Source organism: Trichechus manatus, unplaced genomic scaffold (assembly GCF_000243295.1).
Source record: "Trichechus manatus latirostris isolate Lorelei unplaced genomic scaffold, TriManLat1.0 scaffold00137, whole genome shotgun sequence".
Classification (NCBI taxonomy): domain Eukaryota; kingdom Metazoa; phylum Chordata; class Mammalia; order Sirenia; family Trichechidae; genus Trichechus; species Trichechus manatus.
In genome coordinates, this window is record NW_004444073.1 from 1605837 (window position 1) to 1621046 (window position 15210).

At 40.8% G+C, this 15210-nt stretch overlaps 1 protein-coding gene across 2 annotated transcripts in view; it reads left to right on the top strand.

Moving 5' to 3' along the window:
• Positions 1-15210, top strand: part of AOAH (acyloxyacyl hydrolase) — a 240538-nt gene that overhangs the window by 175582 nt on the left and 49746 nt on the right. For both annotated transcript variants that reach the window (XM_004385300.2, XM_023739575.1), the window contains one exon: positions 990-1072. In XM_004385300.2, the coding sequence (XP_004385357.1) occupies positions 990-1072 (83 nt within the window). The remainder of the gene's footprint in view (positions 1-989; positions 1073-15210) is intronic.

The window sequence follows — 15210 nt, forward strand, 5'->3', positions numbered from 1 at the left end:
CAAAGGACAAAGAAGAGAAAGAAATATGAGGGACGATGAGAGTGTCTGTCACAGCTTCATAGCGGCCAAAAGAAGAAACAGAACATGGTCAGGTACAAAATAACAGAGTTAGTAAAGACAAGCAATTGCTCAAGAGATTCATAGCAGCTCTTGGTAAAAAGATTAGGAATGGGTGATACTGGAAATCTTTATAAAAAAGTAAAAGTGTGGTATCTTTAACAATACTCTCCCCACATAGATGCGACCTGTTTCGTTGGACTGTTTTCTGTAACAACTCTCAATAATGGATTGATAGTTCAGAGAAAACATGTCTGCAGAGATTTAATTTTCTGAGTTTATTTCCACCATATTTGTTTTTTAAAAAAAATCATTATGAAAATATGTTTTTTTGCTAGAAGGCAGGAGGGGACAGGAAAGCTGGTGATAGGGAACCCAAGGTTGAGAAGGGACAGTGTTGACATGTCATGGGGTTGTTAACCATTGCCATAGGGCAATATGTGTACTAACTGTTTAATGAGAAACTATTTGTTCTGTAAACCTTCATCTAAGGTACAAAAAAAAAAAAGAATTATCTATGTGAGATCAAACTGACAAAAGCAACTTAAAAGGTTTGGTGGGAAGCCTAGGGGACAGTGAGTTGAAGACAGCAGTGATGGAATAATTTGGAAAAGGTTAGTGAGAATAGCATGACAACTGGAAGAATGTAATTGATGTCACTGAATTGTACATGTAAAAAGTTTTGAAATGATGTAACTTTGGCTGTGTATATTTTCACCAAAAAAAAGGTCCTCCACGGTTGAGAAGGGGGAGTGTTGACATGTCGTGGGGTTGTTAACCAATGTCATAAAACAATATGTGTACTGACTGTTTAATGAGAAACTATTTGTTCTGTAAACCTTCACCTAAAGTACAATAAAAAAAATTTTTTTAAATTAACTTCATCATATGAATGTCCTAACATTAAATATATACATATATATTTGTTTCAGAATTAAAGAAGATTCTATTTACCTTCGTTTACGGAAAAGAAACCACTGCAATCACAGGGACTACCAGAATATTTCAAAAAATGGTATGTTGCTTTCCATTTAAGCTTTCACCTACTTTTAATGATTGATTTTATTTCATAAATACCAAAAAAGCTGAGAATTAGATAACAAGGATCACAGAATAAAATGAACAGTCCCTTTTTCCAACACCATTGCCCTTTTTGAGAGATGGGCTCAGGGCTTAGAGTCTCTCACCCATAGCAAGGGAGACCAGGAGTCCCTGGGTAGTGCAAATGGTTAACGTGCTTGGCTGCTAAGCACAAGGTGAGAGGTTCAAGTCCACCCACAGGTGCCTCAGAAGAAAGGTCCAGAATCTACTTCCAAAAAATAAGCCCTTAAAAACCATATGGACCCTGATGGAGCAGCAGAAAGGTGGGGTGCAGAAGTCAAATTCCAGTAAGAAGACCAGACTTAATGGTCTGACTGAGACTGGAGGAACCCCAGAAATCGTGGCCCCTGGAGTCTCTATCAGCCCAGAACTAAAACAATTTCCGAGGCCAACTCTTCAGACAGGGATTGAACTGGACTGTGGTAGTGTGAGGAGTGTGCCTCTTAGCTCAAGTAGATACAAGAGAACAAACAGGCAGCTTCTGTCCAGAGGTGAGATGGGAAGGCAGAGAGGGTTACGAGCTGGTTAAATGGACATGGAGAACCAGGGGTGGAAAGGAAGAGTGTGCTGTCACAGTATGAGGAGAGCAATTAGGGTCACATAACAATGTATGTATAAATTTTTGTATAGGAGACTAACTTGAAATGTAAACTTCATTTAAACAACATCAATTAAAAAAAAAAAGTATGGAGCACAGTTCTACTCTGACACACATGGGGTCGGAATTGACTCGATGGCAACTGATGGTGATGGTGGAAAGGCGATCAAGAGCAAGATGCAGTCACGACGTACCAAGAAGAAGAAGGCCAGTTATCCAACAGCAAAGTGCTAGAAAGACCGAGGTGCAGGGCATCCAAGGCTCAGGAGGCAAGACCTAAGTCAACATTAGCAGAACAAGGGCTGAACACAGTCAGGGTCACAGCAAAGGCTCTGCCCTCCCCATTGGTACAAAGTCTTCCAAGTTTTTGTAGGGTTGGAGTTTTAAGAAAAATAAGTGCAACCTGTTTCACTGGACTATTTCTTGTAATAACTCTCAATAATGGATTGATAGTTCAGAGAAAATATGTCTGCAGAGTTTTAATTTTCTGAATTCATTTCCACCATATTTCCACAATATTTTAGCCACCCTGTGGCTAAAATCCTGAAAGCCATTGAGGAAAGGGGTGTGTTTGCAGAGTGTTGTTGAGACTTCCAGGTCTTCATCAGCTTCTGTGTTTCCCAGACATCAGCATCTTCTGGGCTTGCCTCTTACCTATGTTGGTCTCAACCTCCTTCGTGGAGCCAGGGTCAGTGCATTGCCACGAGATTTTGATGAAACTCCTGATTGATAAACTGTGATCTTCAATGACTCTCCAAGTAATGACTTGGGACACCATGATGCAGAGATAGCAAATACTTAGTGTGTGTGTTGCCACTTCTTCTTCCTAAGCCTGGGGAAGATACTACTAATCGGCCTTGGCACTCTTCTGCTAGACCCAGATTCCCTCAGCAGTTCTCACAACACAGCATGTCTGACAATCAACAACAGATTAGACTTGGCATGTGAAGCTAAACCGATTTGCCATCCCTGTGCCATTTCTAATTAATGGAAGAGCGTTGGGGAAATTTCCAAGATACAAGAATTTTAAATAAATATATTTCCTAAAAATAATGTATTTCTTATAAATATTCTACAAAGAATGAACGTTCTACTAGTCTAAAAACAATACATAGATTTTTTTTGTACTAACAAAATAGTTGTTGTTAGTTGCCACTGAGTTGATCCCAACTCGTGGGGACCTCATGTGTTACAGATTAAAACTGCTTCATAGGGTCTTCTTGGCTGTAATCTTAACAGAAGCAGGTCACTAGGCCTGTCTTTCGAAGTACTGCTGGGTGGATTCGAACCACCAACCTTCACGTTAGCAGTCGAGCACAAACCTTTTGCAGAACTCATTTATTGAGCTCATACCGTGTGCACGATTATACAATGGCAAGAACACTTTATGTATAATATTTCAGTTAATCCTTTCAACAGCCCTGTAAGGCAAGTATCATTATATTTCAATTCTAAGATGCCATTGATTGTAATAGCTTTGGGGAGTGTTGAGGGAGGGAAAGGAAGGAAAAATTAAAATGTACACATTGATTACAGCACGCAACCCAATAGTAAATGTTTTAAAAAGATATTCCTTAAAACTGAGAAATTATAGTCCACCTGTTACAGATGAGAAAAGGGAGGCATGGAGTGGTCAAGAACATTGTCCCAGGTCACAGAGATAGTAGATTGCAGAACTGGACTTTGTACCCAGGTCTGTCTGACTTCGTTCACAGACAGCAACATAGATAATACAGTCACTGGTCTATGATCCTAGATGATCTACAGAAATACATCAAACTCACGTCTTTGTATATGAACTAAACCAACAGTTTAAGGCAAAGTTAAAGCTGAGCCTGGATGAAACCATCATAAACACAACGTGCACATCAGGCCCTTGCTTGCACATTTTCTTTTCCTTCAGTAAGAAACTCAAACAGCCTCAAAGCTATCAAAGGCTCTCTGTCAAAAAACAAAGAACAAACAAAAATGCATATACTTTGCAGCTATAGACAATGATAAATTTCCTGGATGGTGAAAACAGTATGCACTCCATTACAAACCTAAATGTTGGTGGTTTGAACCCACCCAGAAACACCACAGAAGAAAGGCCTGGCGATCTGCTTCTGTAAAGATTACAGCCAAGAAAATCCTATGGAGCACAGTTCTGCTCTGTAACATATAGGGTCGCCATGAGTCGGAATCAACTAAACAGCAATGGGTATCGGGTACAGCCAATGACGGTTAAAAATATATATGTTCTTATTTGGAAAGACAAAACACTGCTAAAAGAAAAAAAATCAGGATGTAAAATTGGATAAAATAGTTTGGTTTCTATCATGTGGAAAAAAATAAAGAACACAGCTTGTAGATAGGAAGAAAGATTGACAGAAAATTCACCAACATATAGTCATTATGTTTGGCGAGATTATGGGTGATTGATTTTCATTCTTTTTACCTTTCGGTTTCCCAAAGTTCTTATTTTTATATGAAAATAACCTAAAAAATTAATAATAATTTAAAAAGAAAAACTAGAAAGAAACTGAGTCTAGAAACAGTAAAGGATTTGCCCAAGGTCACAGAGCCAAATGTATCTGGTTAGGGCAAGGTAACAAGCAATAACATTCTGCCAGAAATACAGGCTGTGAGCTGCTCTTTCTCCATATGCCCATAATGCCACCATTTTTCTTCATAAGACCCAGACATGTCAAGTCAACATCATTTCTCTACTGCCACGAATGCAGTGATCTTTTGTAAAATCAAAAAGATCAAAGCAAGATCCTCCAAAAACTACCCAGTACAATTGATAGGCAACGGTTCTTTTGTGATATGCCACCTTGACAGTGTTCCTTTAAAATTCAGATGGTGGAGATAAAAAGCGAACCAGGAGAGGGGAGGAGAGCCTCATCATGAAAAAAACATGAACGTCAAAATTCAATAGAAACCTGTGGCTTCTCTCAAATTTTTGTGTGATGAATAGATGCCAGGGAGGGGGAGGATATTTCCCTCCTTTTCTTTAAATTTGTGATCCTTAAAAATGCATAAAATGTTCACTTTGTCTAGTATAATTTTTTGAAGAGCCTTCTTGACTATTTTTGTAATTGTAATTCTAAAGGGATTTTTTTTTTAGTCTCTCACAGTTACTCATTATTCTGCTTTTATTCGCCAGCCCCTCTGCCTATCTTCTATTGCTTTTTCTCGCTAGGATTTTCTTTGGATATTATGCAGCGTGTAACCTGGCTACCCGCTCTGAATTATTTCAATTACTCCCCAAGGTTTTTATTAGATATAGGAAAAGTCAGCTTTCCACACTTTGTATATTTATGGCTACACTTATTTTTTCAGAGCCAGTAAGAGAGAAAGAGGAGGAGAACCGGAGAAAAGAGTTGAATGGAATATTAAAGTGTTTCTTAAAAACTGGATAGTAAGAATTAAAGAAACAGCTCCTATTTTCACCTTGGTTTTTATATTCGAGACCTCAAAAATTTCTATAGATATGTCTATGAGTTAGTCATTAATAGGGATTGTAAGGCGTCCCAGGTTGCACAAAGGCTTAAGAGATCGGCTCCTAACCAAAAGGTTGTCAGTTCGAATTCACTCACACATGCTTCAGAAGAAAGGCGTAGCAATCGACATCCAAAAGATCACATTGATAACCCTATGGAACACAGTTCTACTCACACATATGGGGTCATCATAAGTCAGAATCGACTCCATAGCACCTGCTTTGGCTTTAGGTTTTTGGAAGGGGGCAGTTCAGTGGTAGAATTCTCGCCTCCCAGACAGGAGACCCAGGCTTGATTCAGTGGTCTTCTTCTGAAAATCAGCCAATGAAAACCCTATGGATCACAATGATTCAGCCTGCAACCCATCATGGGAATGGCACAGGACCAGGTAGCATTGGGTGCCACTGTGCATATGGGGTCCCCACCTCGACTCAATGGCAGCTAACAACAGGGATTGTAAAGCATTTTGAAATACAAAAATGTAGAAGTCATCTTTATTCAGGGAATAATTACCTGGCATGGGAGTTAGGAACCTCAAGGCTGTAGTTAAATCTGCTTTACAATTAGCAAAGGAAATGGTTTGCAGTGGCTTTGATCACTTCCAATACGCCAAAATGGCCCAGGGTGGGCAGGCAGCCAGGTCATTAAAGGGAAAAGGGTAAAACACTTGTGGAGTTGGCTGGCTCCTTCCAGAACGTCATCTTACTACTCAAAGATAGAGAGAGATGCCCAGAAAACAAACAGCAGACGCCTTCCTCTTCTGTTGCCTCATAAACTCTTATCCTTTCCTTGAAGTAGAGTGGTTTTGAATTAGTCCCTGGAACTGGTTTGTGACTTGAACAAACCGTTTAATTCTCTAACCTGATTCCACCTCTGTAAAATGAGGATTGTGGTTTGGTGAGAAGAATTGCCAAGGGCAGCCCCAGGAGCTCATCCTGGGCTGCCTAGACAAGAAGTCAGCTTGATTGTGCCATCTTCACCCCATCGACCTGGGGGAGAGGCTGCTCCCAAACTCAGTAGGGTGATGTGAGGTAGGGACACCAGCCTTCTCGTCTTTTGTAAGCCCAGCCTTGTAAGTTTGCCCTTTCTCCAGTATAGCCAATTCCTTAAACTATGCACATGATATTGTGCAATTCATCACAAAACCTGATGCATGATTGACCCAGATGGGGCCCACCTTGCACACCAGGAATAATAACAGAATAGACCTGAACTTCATGGGGCTGTTATAAGGTTGAATGAGAAAAACGCAGTGCTTCCTAAACTTCCATCATCAGGGTGCCTTCAAAACAATTGTTACTAACTCTACCTAACATGTGTATATAGTCAGTATTTTTAAAAATCAGTCACTTTTTAAATGTTGTTGTTAGTTGCTGTTGTCAACTCCAACTCATGGCGACCTGTGTATAACAGAATGAAATGTTGCTCTCTGTCCTGCGTCATCCTCATGGTCACCAGCATGTTCAAGTCCCTCATTGCAGATACTGTGTGAATCCATCTCTCCAAGGGTCTCCCTCACCCTGTCTGCTCTCTACTTCATCAAACATAATGTCCCCTTCTAGCGACTGGTCTTTCCCAATGATGTGTCCAAATCAAGCACATTGGACAATGTTATGTTGTGATCCTTAAGATTGGCAGTGAGAAAGACATTATATTCGAAACCAGAAAAGTCTCATTTGGGAACCCCAAAGAGATAGCGTTTGCACCACATAAACATGTCAGAGCCCCCCCTCGGCATCTGCTCTCTACTTCATCAAACATAATGTCCCCTTCTAGCGACTGGTCTTTCCCAATGATGTGTCCAAATCAAGCGCATTGGACAATGTTATGTTGTGATCCTTAAGATTGGCAGTGAGAAAGACATTATATTCCAAACTAGAAAAGTCTCATTTGGGAACCCCAAAGAGATAGCGTCTGCACCACATAAACATGTCAGAGCCCCCCTCGGCAGGCTGCGCACTACGCCCATGGAGAGAAAATTGGCTAAAAGTAGATTGCCAGGCCTTTCTTCCTAGTCTGTCTTAGTTTGGAAGCTCCACTGAAACCTGTTCGCCATGGGTGATCCTGCTGGTATTTGAAATACCAGTGGCATAACTTCCAGCATAAAGCAACATGCAACCCACCGCAGTACAACAGACTGACAGATGGGTGATAGCTTCAAATGTAAATAGTTTTTTAAAGAAAAAAGTCAATTTGAAAATATAAAAATAAGTTAAAAGATAGATGTCAAAGATAGGAAGGCCTCCCAATACTGGTCCATCGATTGTAACAAATGCACCACAGGAATGCAGGATGTTAATAAAAGGCGAAACGGTGTGCATGGGGCGATGAGGTATATGGGAACTCTACCTTCTACACAATTTTTCTGTAAACATAAAACTGCTTGTCTTAGTTATCTAGTGCTGCTATAACAGAAATACCACAAGCAGATGGATTTAACAAGCAGAAATTTATTCTCTCACAGTTTAGGAGGCTAGAAGTCCGAGCTCAGGGCGCTAGCTCTAGGGGAAGGCTTTCTCTCTCTGTCAGCTCTTCAGAAAAGTCCTTTTCTCCTTTCAACATCTATGGGCCCAGTGTTCCTTGGAGGTCTCCATGTGTCTTGGCTTCAGTCTTCCACTGGGTCACACCCTCTTTTAAGGCTGTGACTCAAGATACACCCTGCACTGATCCTGCTTCATTAACATATATAGGTTAGGATTTACAACTCATCAAAAGATGGAATATAATTACATCGGATCACAAAATGGAGGACAACCACACAATACTGGGAATCATGGCCTAGCCAAGTTGGCACATATTTTGGGGGGACACAATTCAATCCATAATACTGCCCTAAAAAATAAAGTTTGTTAAAAATAAATATACAGCAAACCCCAGCCCCCTCCATGGCCCCAGTACATAGCCTGCCAAGGGGCCTCTGACGGGTTTATGTGCTGCAGACGCTACCTCTTTTCAGTTCCCAAAAGAGACTTTCCTAGTTTGGAATATCATGCCTTTTTCACTGGCAGACTTCCTCATTTTGTTTTTGCAAGTTTAGCAAAACCTTTGTGTAAACACCTGTTTGGGATTGTTTTGTTTTCAGAAATTCAAATGTGCTTAAAGGCATGTTTTCTCTGGGGCCAATCCTCCCTCCAAGCAGTGAGAGGCCTCCCCTCTCTGAGCACGACTCACCTGATTCACGCACTTAAGGAGGAGCGGGGAGCAAGGGGACTCACTTGAAGTATGTAGGTGTGGAAAATGGAGAACGTTAGCACTTTGGTGAAGTGTGTGTGTTTGCAGCCTCGCCTACCCCACCCCTGCCCCTGATCCCCTTGCTGCAAATCAGATTTAGTCTTGGCCTTCTTAGCTTCTCTGTCCTCCCCACCCCACCCCACCCTGACAAACTCCATCTTGCTGCCTCTGTTCTTTGGGCTTTGCTTAGACCATCTAGAGAAAGGGAAAGAAGCCATCTACCTGGAGAAACTAGCGAAAAGGGGCAAAATGCAGGCCAGCCTATGAAATCCATCTACATAGTAAAGTGTTGGGAAGACTGAATGGATGGAGTGAGGCGAAGAGAAGGAAATTGGGCAGGGAAGAGGTGAAGGAAGAATTCCTAAGGGGGGTTGAGAAGGGAGGCCCTAGAGCAGATCAGAGTGAGGGATGAAGACGGAAGAGGAGTGGGGGTTTCTATGTGTTGCTGGGGTCTATGTGTCCAAGACAATTACAAGTCAAGCTTGGCAGTCCCTTTTAATGACAGTCGAACTGAGTTCTTTCAGCACACCACTGCTCTGAGAATGAACCACACTGGACTACCCACATACAAGGCTTCCATTAGCACTTGAAAAGAAAATCACCTAATCTCAAAACCTCAGTCTGGTACGACTCACTCTTGCTGCTCTCCAGTGAGAAATCAGGACAGATGTCAGCCCTAAATTCATTGAATAGATCCTTCATGACTTTAATAATTCTGCTAATATGTTTGAGCCCTCATCACTGGGGTAAGCACATGGGACAAAAAGACTAAACACGAATGCATGCCTAGACCCCAGTTCAAGTCCTGACTTCTCATCGACTGGTTCTGTAAACTCAGGGAATCACTTCCCCACTCTGACCCTCAGTTCCCTATGTGTAAAATAAAGGGTTTAAGCCAGATAATCTCAACTTCCACTCAAGCTCTGTGAGTTTGTAATTCTAAAACACAGTGTTCTAAACTGGCAGCCCACAGACTCATGTAATGTTTAAGTTTTTGTTTCATTGAATTTGTTGCTGACGTTTAAAAACTGAGGGATTTTTATGTAAAAATTCAATTTCTGGTTCTTAGAAAACCAGCAGCTCTGTCTCACTGGGCCCCCTTCTTGCCAGCCAGCAGCTGATCTGTGCAGTGGCCTCCCCTTTAGATGGGTCTATGTGTGCAGTTGGCCTCAATCCCCACTCAGTCTCCCTTTGCACAAGGATTCAGCCACCTAGCCCCTGTGGCTGTTTGATTTCTCAACCCCTCTCCCAAGCCAAAGAGACCAGGAACTCTGCAGGCAAAAGTAGGACAAGGGCTTCAGTGCACAATAAGTCAGAAGGTGGGAGAGAGGGAAAAGCTCCAGAGAGGAGACCAGGCCCCAGGCATCCAGCAGAAGGAGAGAGGCTGCCTCGGGGAGAGACGTCCTAACACAGATGGAGATGAGAGAGTAGTCCATCTTGCTGTTAGATGCGAAGAAACCTGCCAAAAGGATTTTGCTTCCTCAACAAGCAAGCACTGTTGAAGGAGCTTGCCCTGGGGACAGAAACAACACTATTTGGGCTTTACTCCAAGTCAGAATAAGTTGTTGTCCTTTGGCACCCTAGGTAGCTAATCATATTTTAGCCAGTAATACTGCCAGGGACAATTGGTAAAGGCACAATCCTCCAGGGCCACCCATTATTAGCAGGATGGGTGAATTTAACTAGAGAGTTGTTTGAGGCTGCTATTGCTATTATTACTTTTACAGATTTTAGCTAATACTAAGTACCATCTCTAAACCAGTTTCCCTGGGTGGAGAAAACCCTATTTTACAGATGAGGAAGCTGAGACTCAGAAAGGTTAAGTAACTTGCCCGAGGTCAGTTAGCTTACCAGTGGTAGAACTTAAATCCGTGTCTGTCTCAGACCAAAGTCCGCGCTCCCAAACGCACCATAAAAGCAAACCAGTTACCGTCGAGTCGATTCCAACTCATAGCAACCCTATAGGACAGAGTAGAACTGCCTCATTGGATTTCCAAGGAGCACCTGGTGGATTCAAACTGCTGATCTTTTGGTTAGCAGCCGAGCTCTTAACTACTGCACCACCAGGGCTCCAAACCATGCCATATGTCCCCCATTTAGACTCTGGCCTCTAAAGCCACTATCTTGCTGCCTCGGACAACCAGGGTCAGCTCTGGAGTCATCTGAATGTCAGAATTAGAGACCTTAACCCAGCATTCTGCTGGTCCTCTTTATTGAAATTAGCCTTTTTGGAAACAGGTAGAAGCAAGAAAAAAGTTAAAAAAAAAAAAAAAAAGGTGAAGAGACAAACTATGAGTATTAATCCAGACTTACCTGAATTCAAAGGCTTATTATTTTTACATCCCCAAATATCTCTATTCTGGAACAAAATAGATTTTGTACCGTGAACTGGCTGCCTGAGCTTCTACTATTGTATTCTTGCTAAATATACCTAACTGAATTCAATCATGAGGAAACTCAGACAAACCAAAACCGAGCAACACGAAAGACAAAGAAAGACTGAGGAACTTCCCAGATTAAAGGAGACTAAAGAAAAGTGGTAACTAAATACAATATGTGATTCTGGAAGGGATCCTGGACCAGAAAACCATCATTAGTAGGACAATCAGTGAAATTTGAATAAGGTGTATAGCCTAGACAATAGCATTGTATCAGTGTTAATTTCTCGATTTTGATCTTTGTACTATGATTGTGAAAAATGATCACATTTAGGGAATCTGGCTGAAGGGCCTATGGAAATCCTTTGTCCTACTTCTGCAACTTTTTGGAAATTATTTCAAATGGAAAAATTTAAAAGCCCCATAGGAGAGTATTGGGGAGAAGCAAAGAAGTCACCTTTGCCAAGTCGAAGTAGGCACTCAGGAAGTACTCAGTGAACCCAGCTGAGAATCCCCCAAGACCTTGAGAGGAGATGGCAGGACATTATTTATAACAGAAGAACTGGAAGTTTTCTGTTTGGGGATCACTGACCCACTATGGTCACAGCAACAAAGACAGATTTTATTCCCAATTTTTGACAAGCTTGATCTACAAGGCAACTGCTTATACATACACCTACATGCCTGCAGGCATCAAAGCACCTGCTATTTCTCCTGAGGACCAAATGTGTCTCAAAGATGACAGTGTTGACTTATAATAAAAACTTTTCAAAGCAAAACATTTCAATTTGACACATCTCATTTAGAGGGACAAGAATCCCCTTTTTATACGGGAACTTCATTTCCATTTTTAATACTTTTAAGACTTTGGAATTCAAAGGATTATCGAACAATGGAGACATTCCAATCCAAACGGGACTGTTTCTTAGGATTTATCCATGCAACTCATCCTGGCTTCTCCTTGTTCCATGCAACTTGTCCAAATAAGAGCAGGCCATGTGAAGACCGTGTGTGAGTGTTTTCAATTTATTTTTTATTAGATATAATTCACCATAAAAGTCAGCATTTTAAAGTATACAACTCAGTGATTTTTTAATATGTTCACAAGGCTGTGTGTGCTTTGTCAAGATTTTCATTCTGTACCACTTGAATCAGCACACCTATAAAGGGCAAGTTCAAAATCAAATAGTTTATACCTTTTTGATTAAATTGTCAATGGCAAGGGCTCCTACAGTCCTCTGGGATTTCCTTTAAACAGCACCCCCCCCCCTTTTTTTTTTTAAGGAGTGGGATAAAGGCATCATGGGAAAAGCTATCTGCTACTTGCATTGAAAGCATAAATGAACTTGCCATTTTTATCAGCTCCAAGGCATCCTGGAATGTGCCTCTTACTCTGGCCTTCTCTTTCATGCTCCTTCCTCTCATTTTCCACTTGATCTTGTTCCCCCCTTTCCTCTCCAATATTGTGGTAGGTGATGGAAGTAGAAAGTTGAGCAGGACAAAGTCCCTGCCCTCAAGGAAATCATAACCAAATAGGAGAGGCAAATAAGGTCACAATTATGGCTCTGGTAAAATGGCACTAAAATAGAGGTAAGTTGAGGCTTCAGAGGTGAGAGGTACTTAACTGCCTGGAGAAGTAAAGGAAGACTTCACAGAGAAGGTTAACATTTGAGCAGGGAGCCCTGCAGAAAGAATTAGAAATTCTAAAAGCATAGGGACATGGTAACTCAAGACAGAGAGGCTCCAAACATCCTTGTGGAACAGGGGGAGAGAAATGTGATGTGGCCAAAAGAATCTTGAGGAGCTGTGTCAAGATTTGAGACTGGGAAGTAGATTAGAACCACACACTGGGAAGGGTATTATATTCTTTTAAATATATATATATAGATTTGGAATAATGTATCTAGTTTGCCACTGAAACTCAGAATCGCGCTTGTGAATCTGAACGCATTTTCAGTAGTATAAACTCCATCAGAAGCTGTCACAACAAACAATTATTAACTGCCTACTATTGTGAGCTTAAAGGTCAATATATTAATCTGAATGTTCCTGCTTACTGCAGCAAATATTTTTAGAGAATAAGAAGGAATCTGTTTAAACTTCTCATTGTGAATTTTTTAAATTGGATTATATAAATCGTACTACCCAAAATGCCTTTTAAATATTAAGAATGCAAGCAAAAACTGCATTATTTAAAATCTAATTGATGTTGAATAACATTATTAGATTTATTTAAGTCAGTGTGTGACACCTTATTTTATGTGAACTTTTTATAGTTATCTATAGTGCACTGAGGGTTCTAGTTGTGGGTACAATGGAGTGAGCACACTCCACCCTGTCTCTCACTGAATGCCGCTGCAAAACATGGACAGAATGTATAGAACAGCTATTGAGAATGCTCACAAGTAAGTAAGAGCAGTCAGATTGAAGAAGAAAACCAGAATTAGGAGTACCACCACACCAACAAGGAGTTTACATTTTTGTTTTCCTCCAGTATATACCAACCTGGACCCAAGGCAGCCCAAAACCCAGAAGTGGACAGTGGCTTAGACAGGGAACTCCAGAAGAAGCCCTCCAGTCCTCATTCAAGAGGGGAAGGAGTCTCCTGGTAATAACAGTGAGAGCAGTGGTGGCCTGCAGTTGCTTAAACCTCAGGGGAAGGGGAAAGGGAATTGCCTCTCCAGTTGGAGGATGTATGGTCTGAGGACAGGAGGGCAAACCCCCATTGATTTTTTTTGCCACTCTGTCCTCCCATGTTCAGTCCCAGACATGAATGCATTTGTGGAAAATGCATGACAGCATGGGGTAACTAAAGCCCTGGCTTTATGGCTGGAGAACCAAAAAGTGGAACCCAGGAAACTGATAAGTACGCAGAGAGAGGAGCTCAAGGAAGTAAACCCATAAAAAATTTTTATGAACTCCTGGGCTCACCTCTGAGCTACACACTCATGGATCTGATTCTAAATAGCATACCAAAGTCTTTGAAAACTGAACTTAGAGATCGACCACTGCCCAGGTACAGAATGGCCACTGGATGGGGCACATATAAAAGAAATCCAAATTACACTGCAAAGGCTTTGAAAATGGTACTGACATTGAAACCACAACCTCACAGCTAGTTAAAACTTGCCGCCTGAACACAACTAGGTCAGTGCCTACTAAGACAAAAATATCAGCATTATCCATGGTATTTAAACCAAACTCAGAGTCTTATAACATAGTATGTAAAATGTCCAGGATAAAATCCAAACTTACTCAGCATACAAGGAACCAGGAAAATTTCAATTCACACGGGAAAAAAATTAACAAATGCAAATGCCAAAATGATATAGATATTTGAACTGTCTGGCAAAGACTTTAAAGCAGCTATTATAAAAATGCTCCAAGAAGTAAGGGCAAACACTTTTGAAATAAATGGAAAGATACAAATTCTCAGCCAAGAAATGGAATTTATAAAGAAGAATAAAATGAGAACTGAAGATAGAGCACTAGAAATTATCCAAACTGAAAAACAGAGAGAAAAGACACCAAAAAATAATGAACAGAGGCACAAGGACAGGTGGGACAATGCCAAAATGTCTAACATTTGTGTCAGCATTCCAAGTAGAACAGAGAAAGAGTGCAATGCAGAAAAAAAAAAAATGTGAAGAAATAATGGCAAAAATCATCTCAAATTTGGCAAAAGAAAATAGTGAACCCTAACAAGATAAACCCAAAGAAATCCACGCCCAGATACATAATAATCAAGCTGCTAAAAAACTACACACAAAGAAAAAGTCTTGAAAGCACCCAGAGAAAAAAATAATGTGTTACTTTCAGGGAAACAGCAATTTAAATGACTGAAACTTTCTCATCAGAAACCAAGGAAGGCAAAAGGAAGTGGTTTGCTTGAGTGGGGTTGTAGTTGATAAACTAAAATGCATCTCACAGATCCTCATATTATTAATAAGAACCCATCTATTTTTGACAATTATTTATGCCTATTATTAAACTACTAATAATTTGGAAACCCTATGGGGCAGTTCTACTCTGTCCCATAGGGTCACTATGAGTCAGAATCGACTTGACAGCAACGGGTTTTTATTTTAGTTTATTATTAAATTGCTACCTAAAACGGATTACTAACAGAGATGCTACTGACTATCTGTAAAACGTTGAAAAAGTCTCTTTCCCTTTCTGAGCCTCACCTGTAAGATAGAGTACCTGATCAGATGCTCTCTAAGGTCCCACCCAATGCTAATACACCATGACTTTATGGATTATCTCTAAAGAGTGTCAAGAGGCAGAGTTACCAAGGAGCTAATGATGTTTCAAGTTGAGGGCCCCTCACTCGCCTGGTGACCATGTACATTCGTAACAT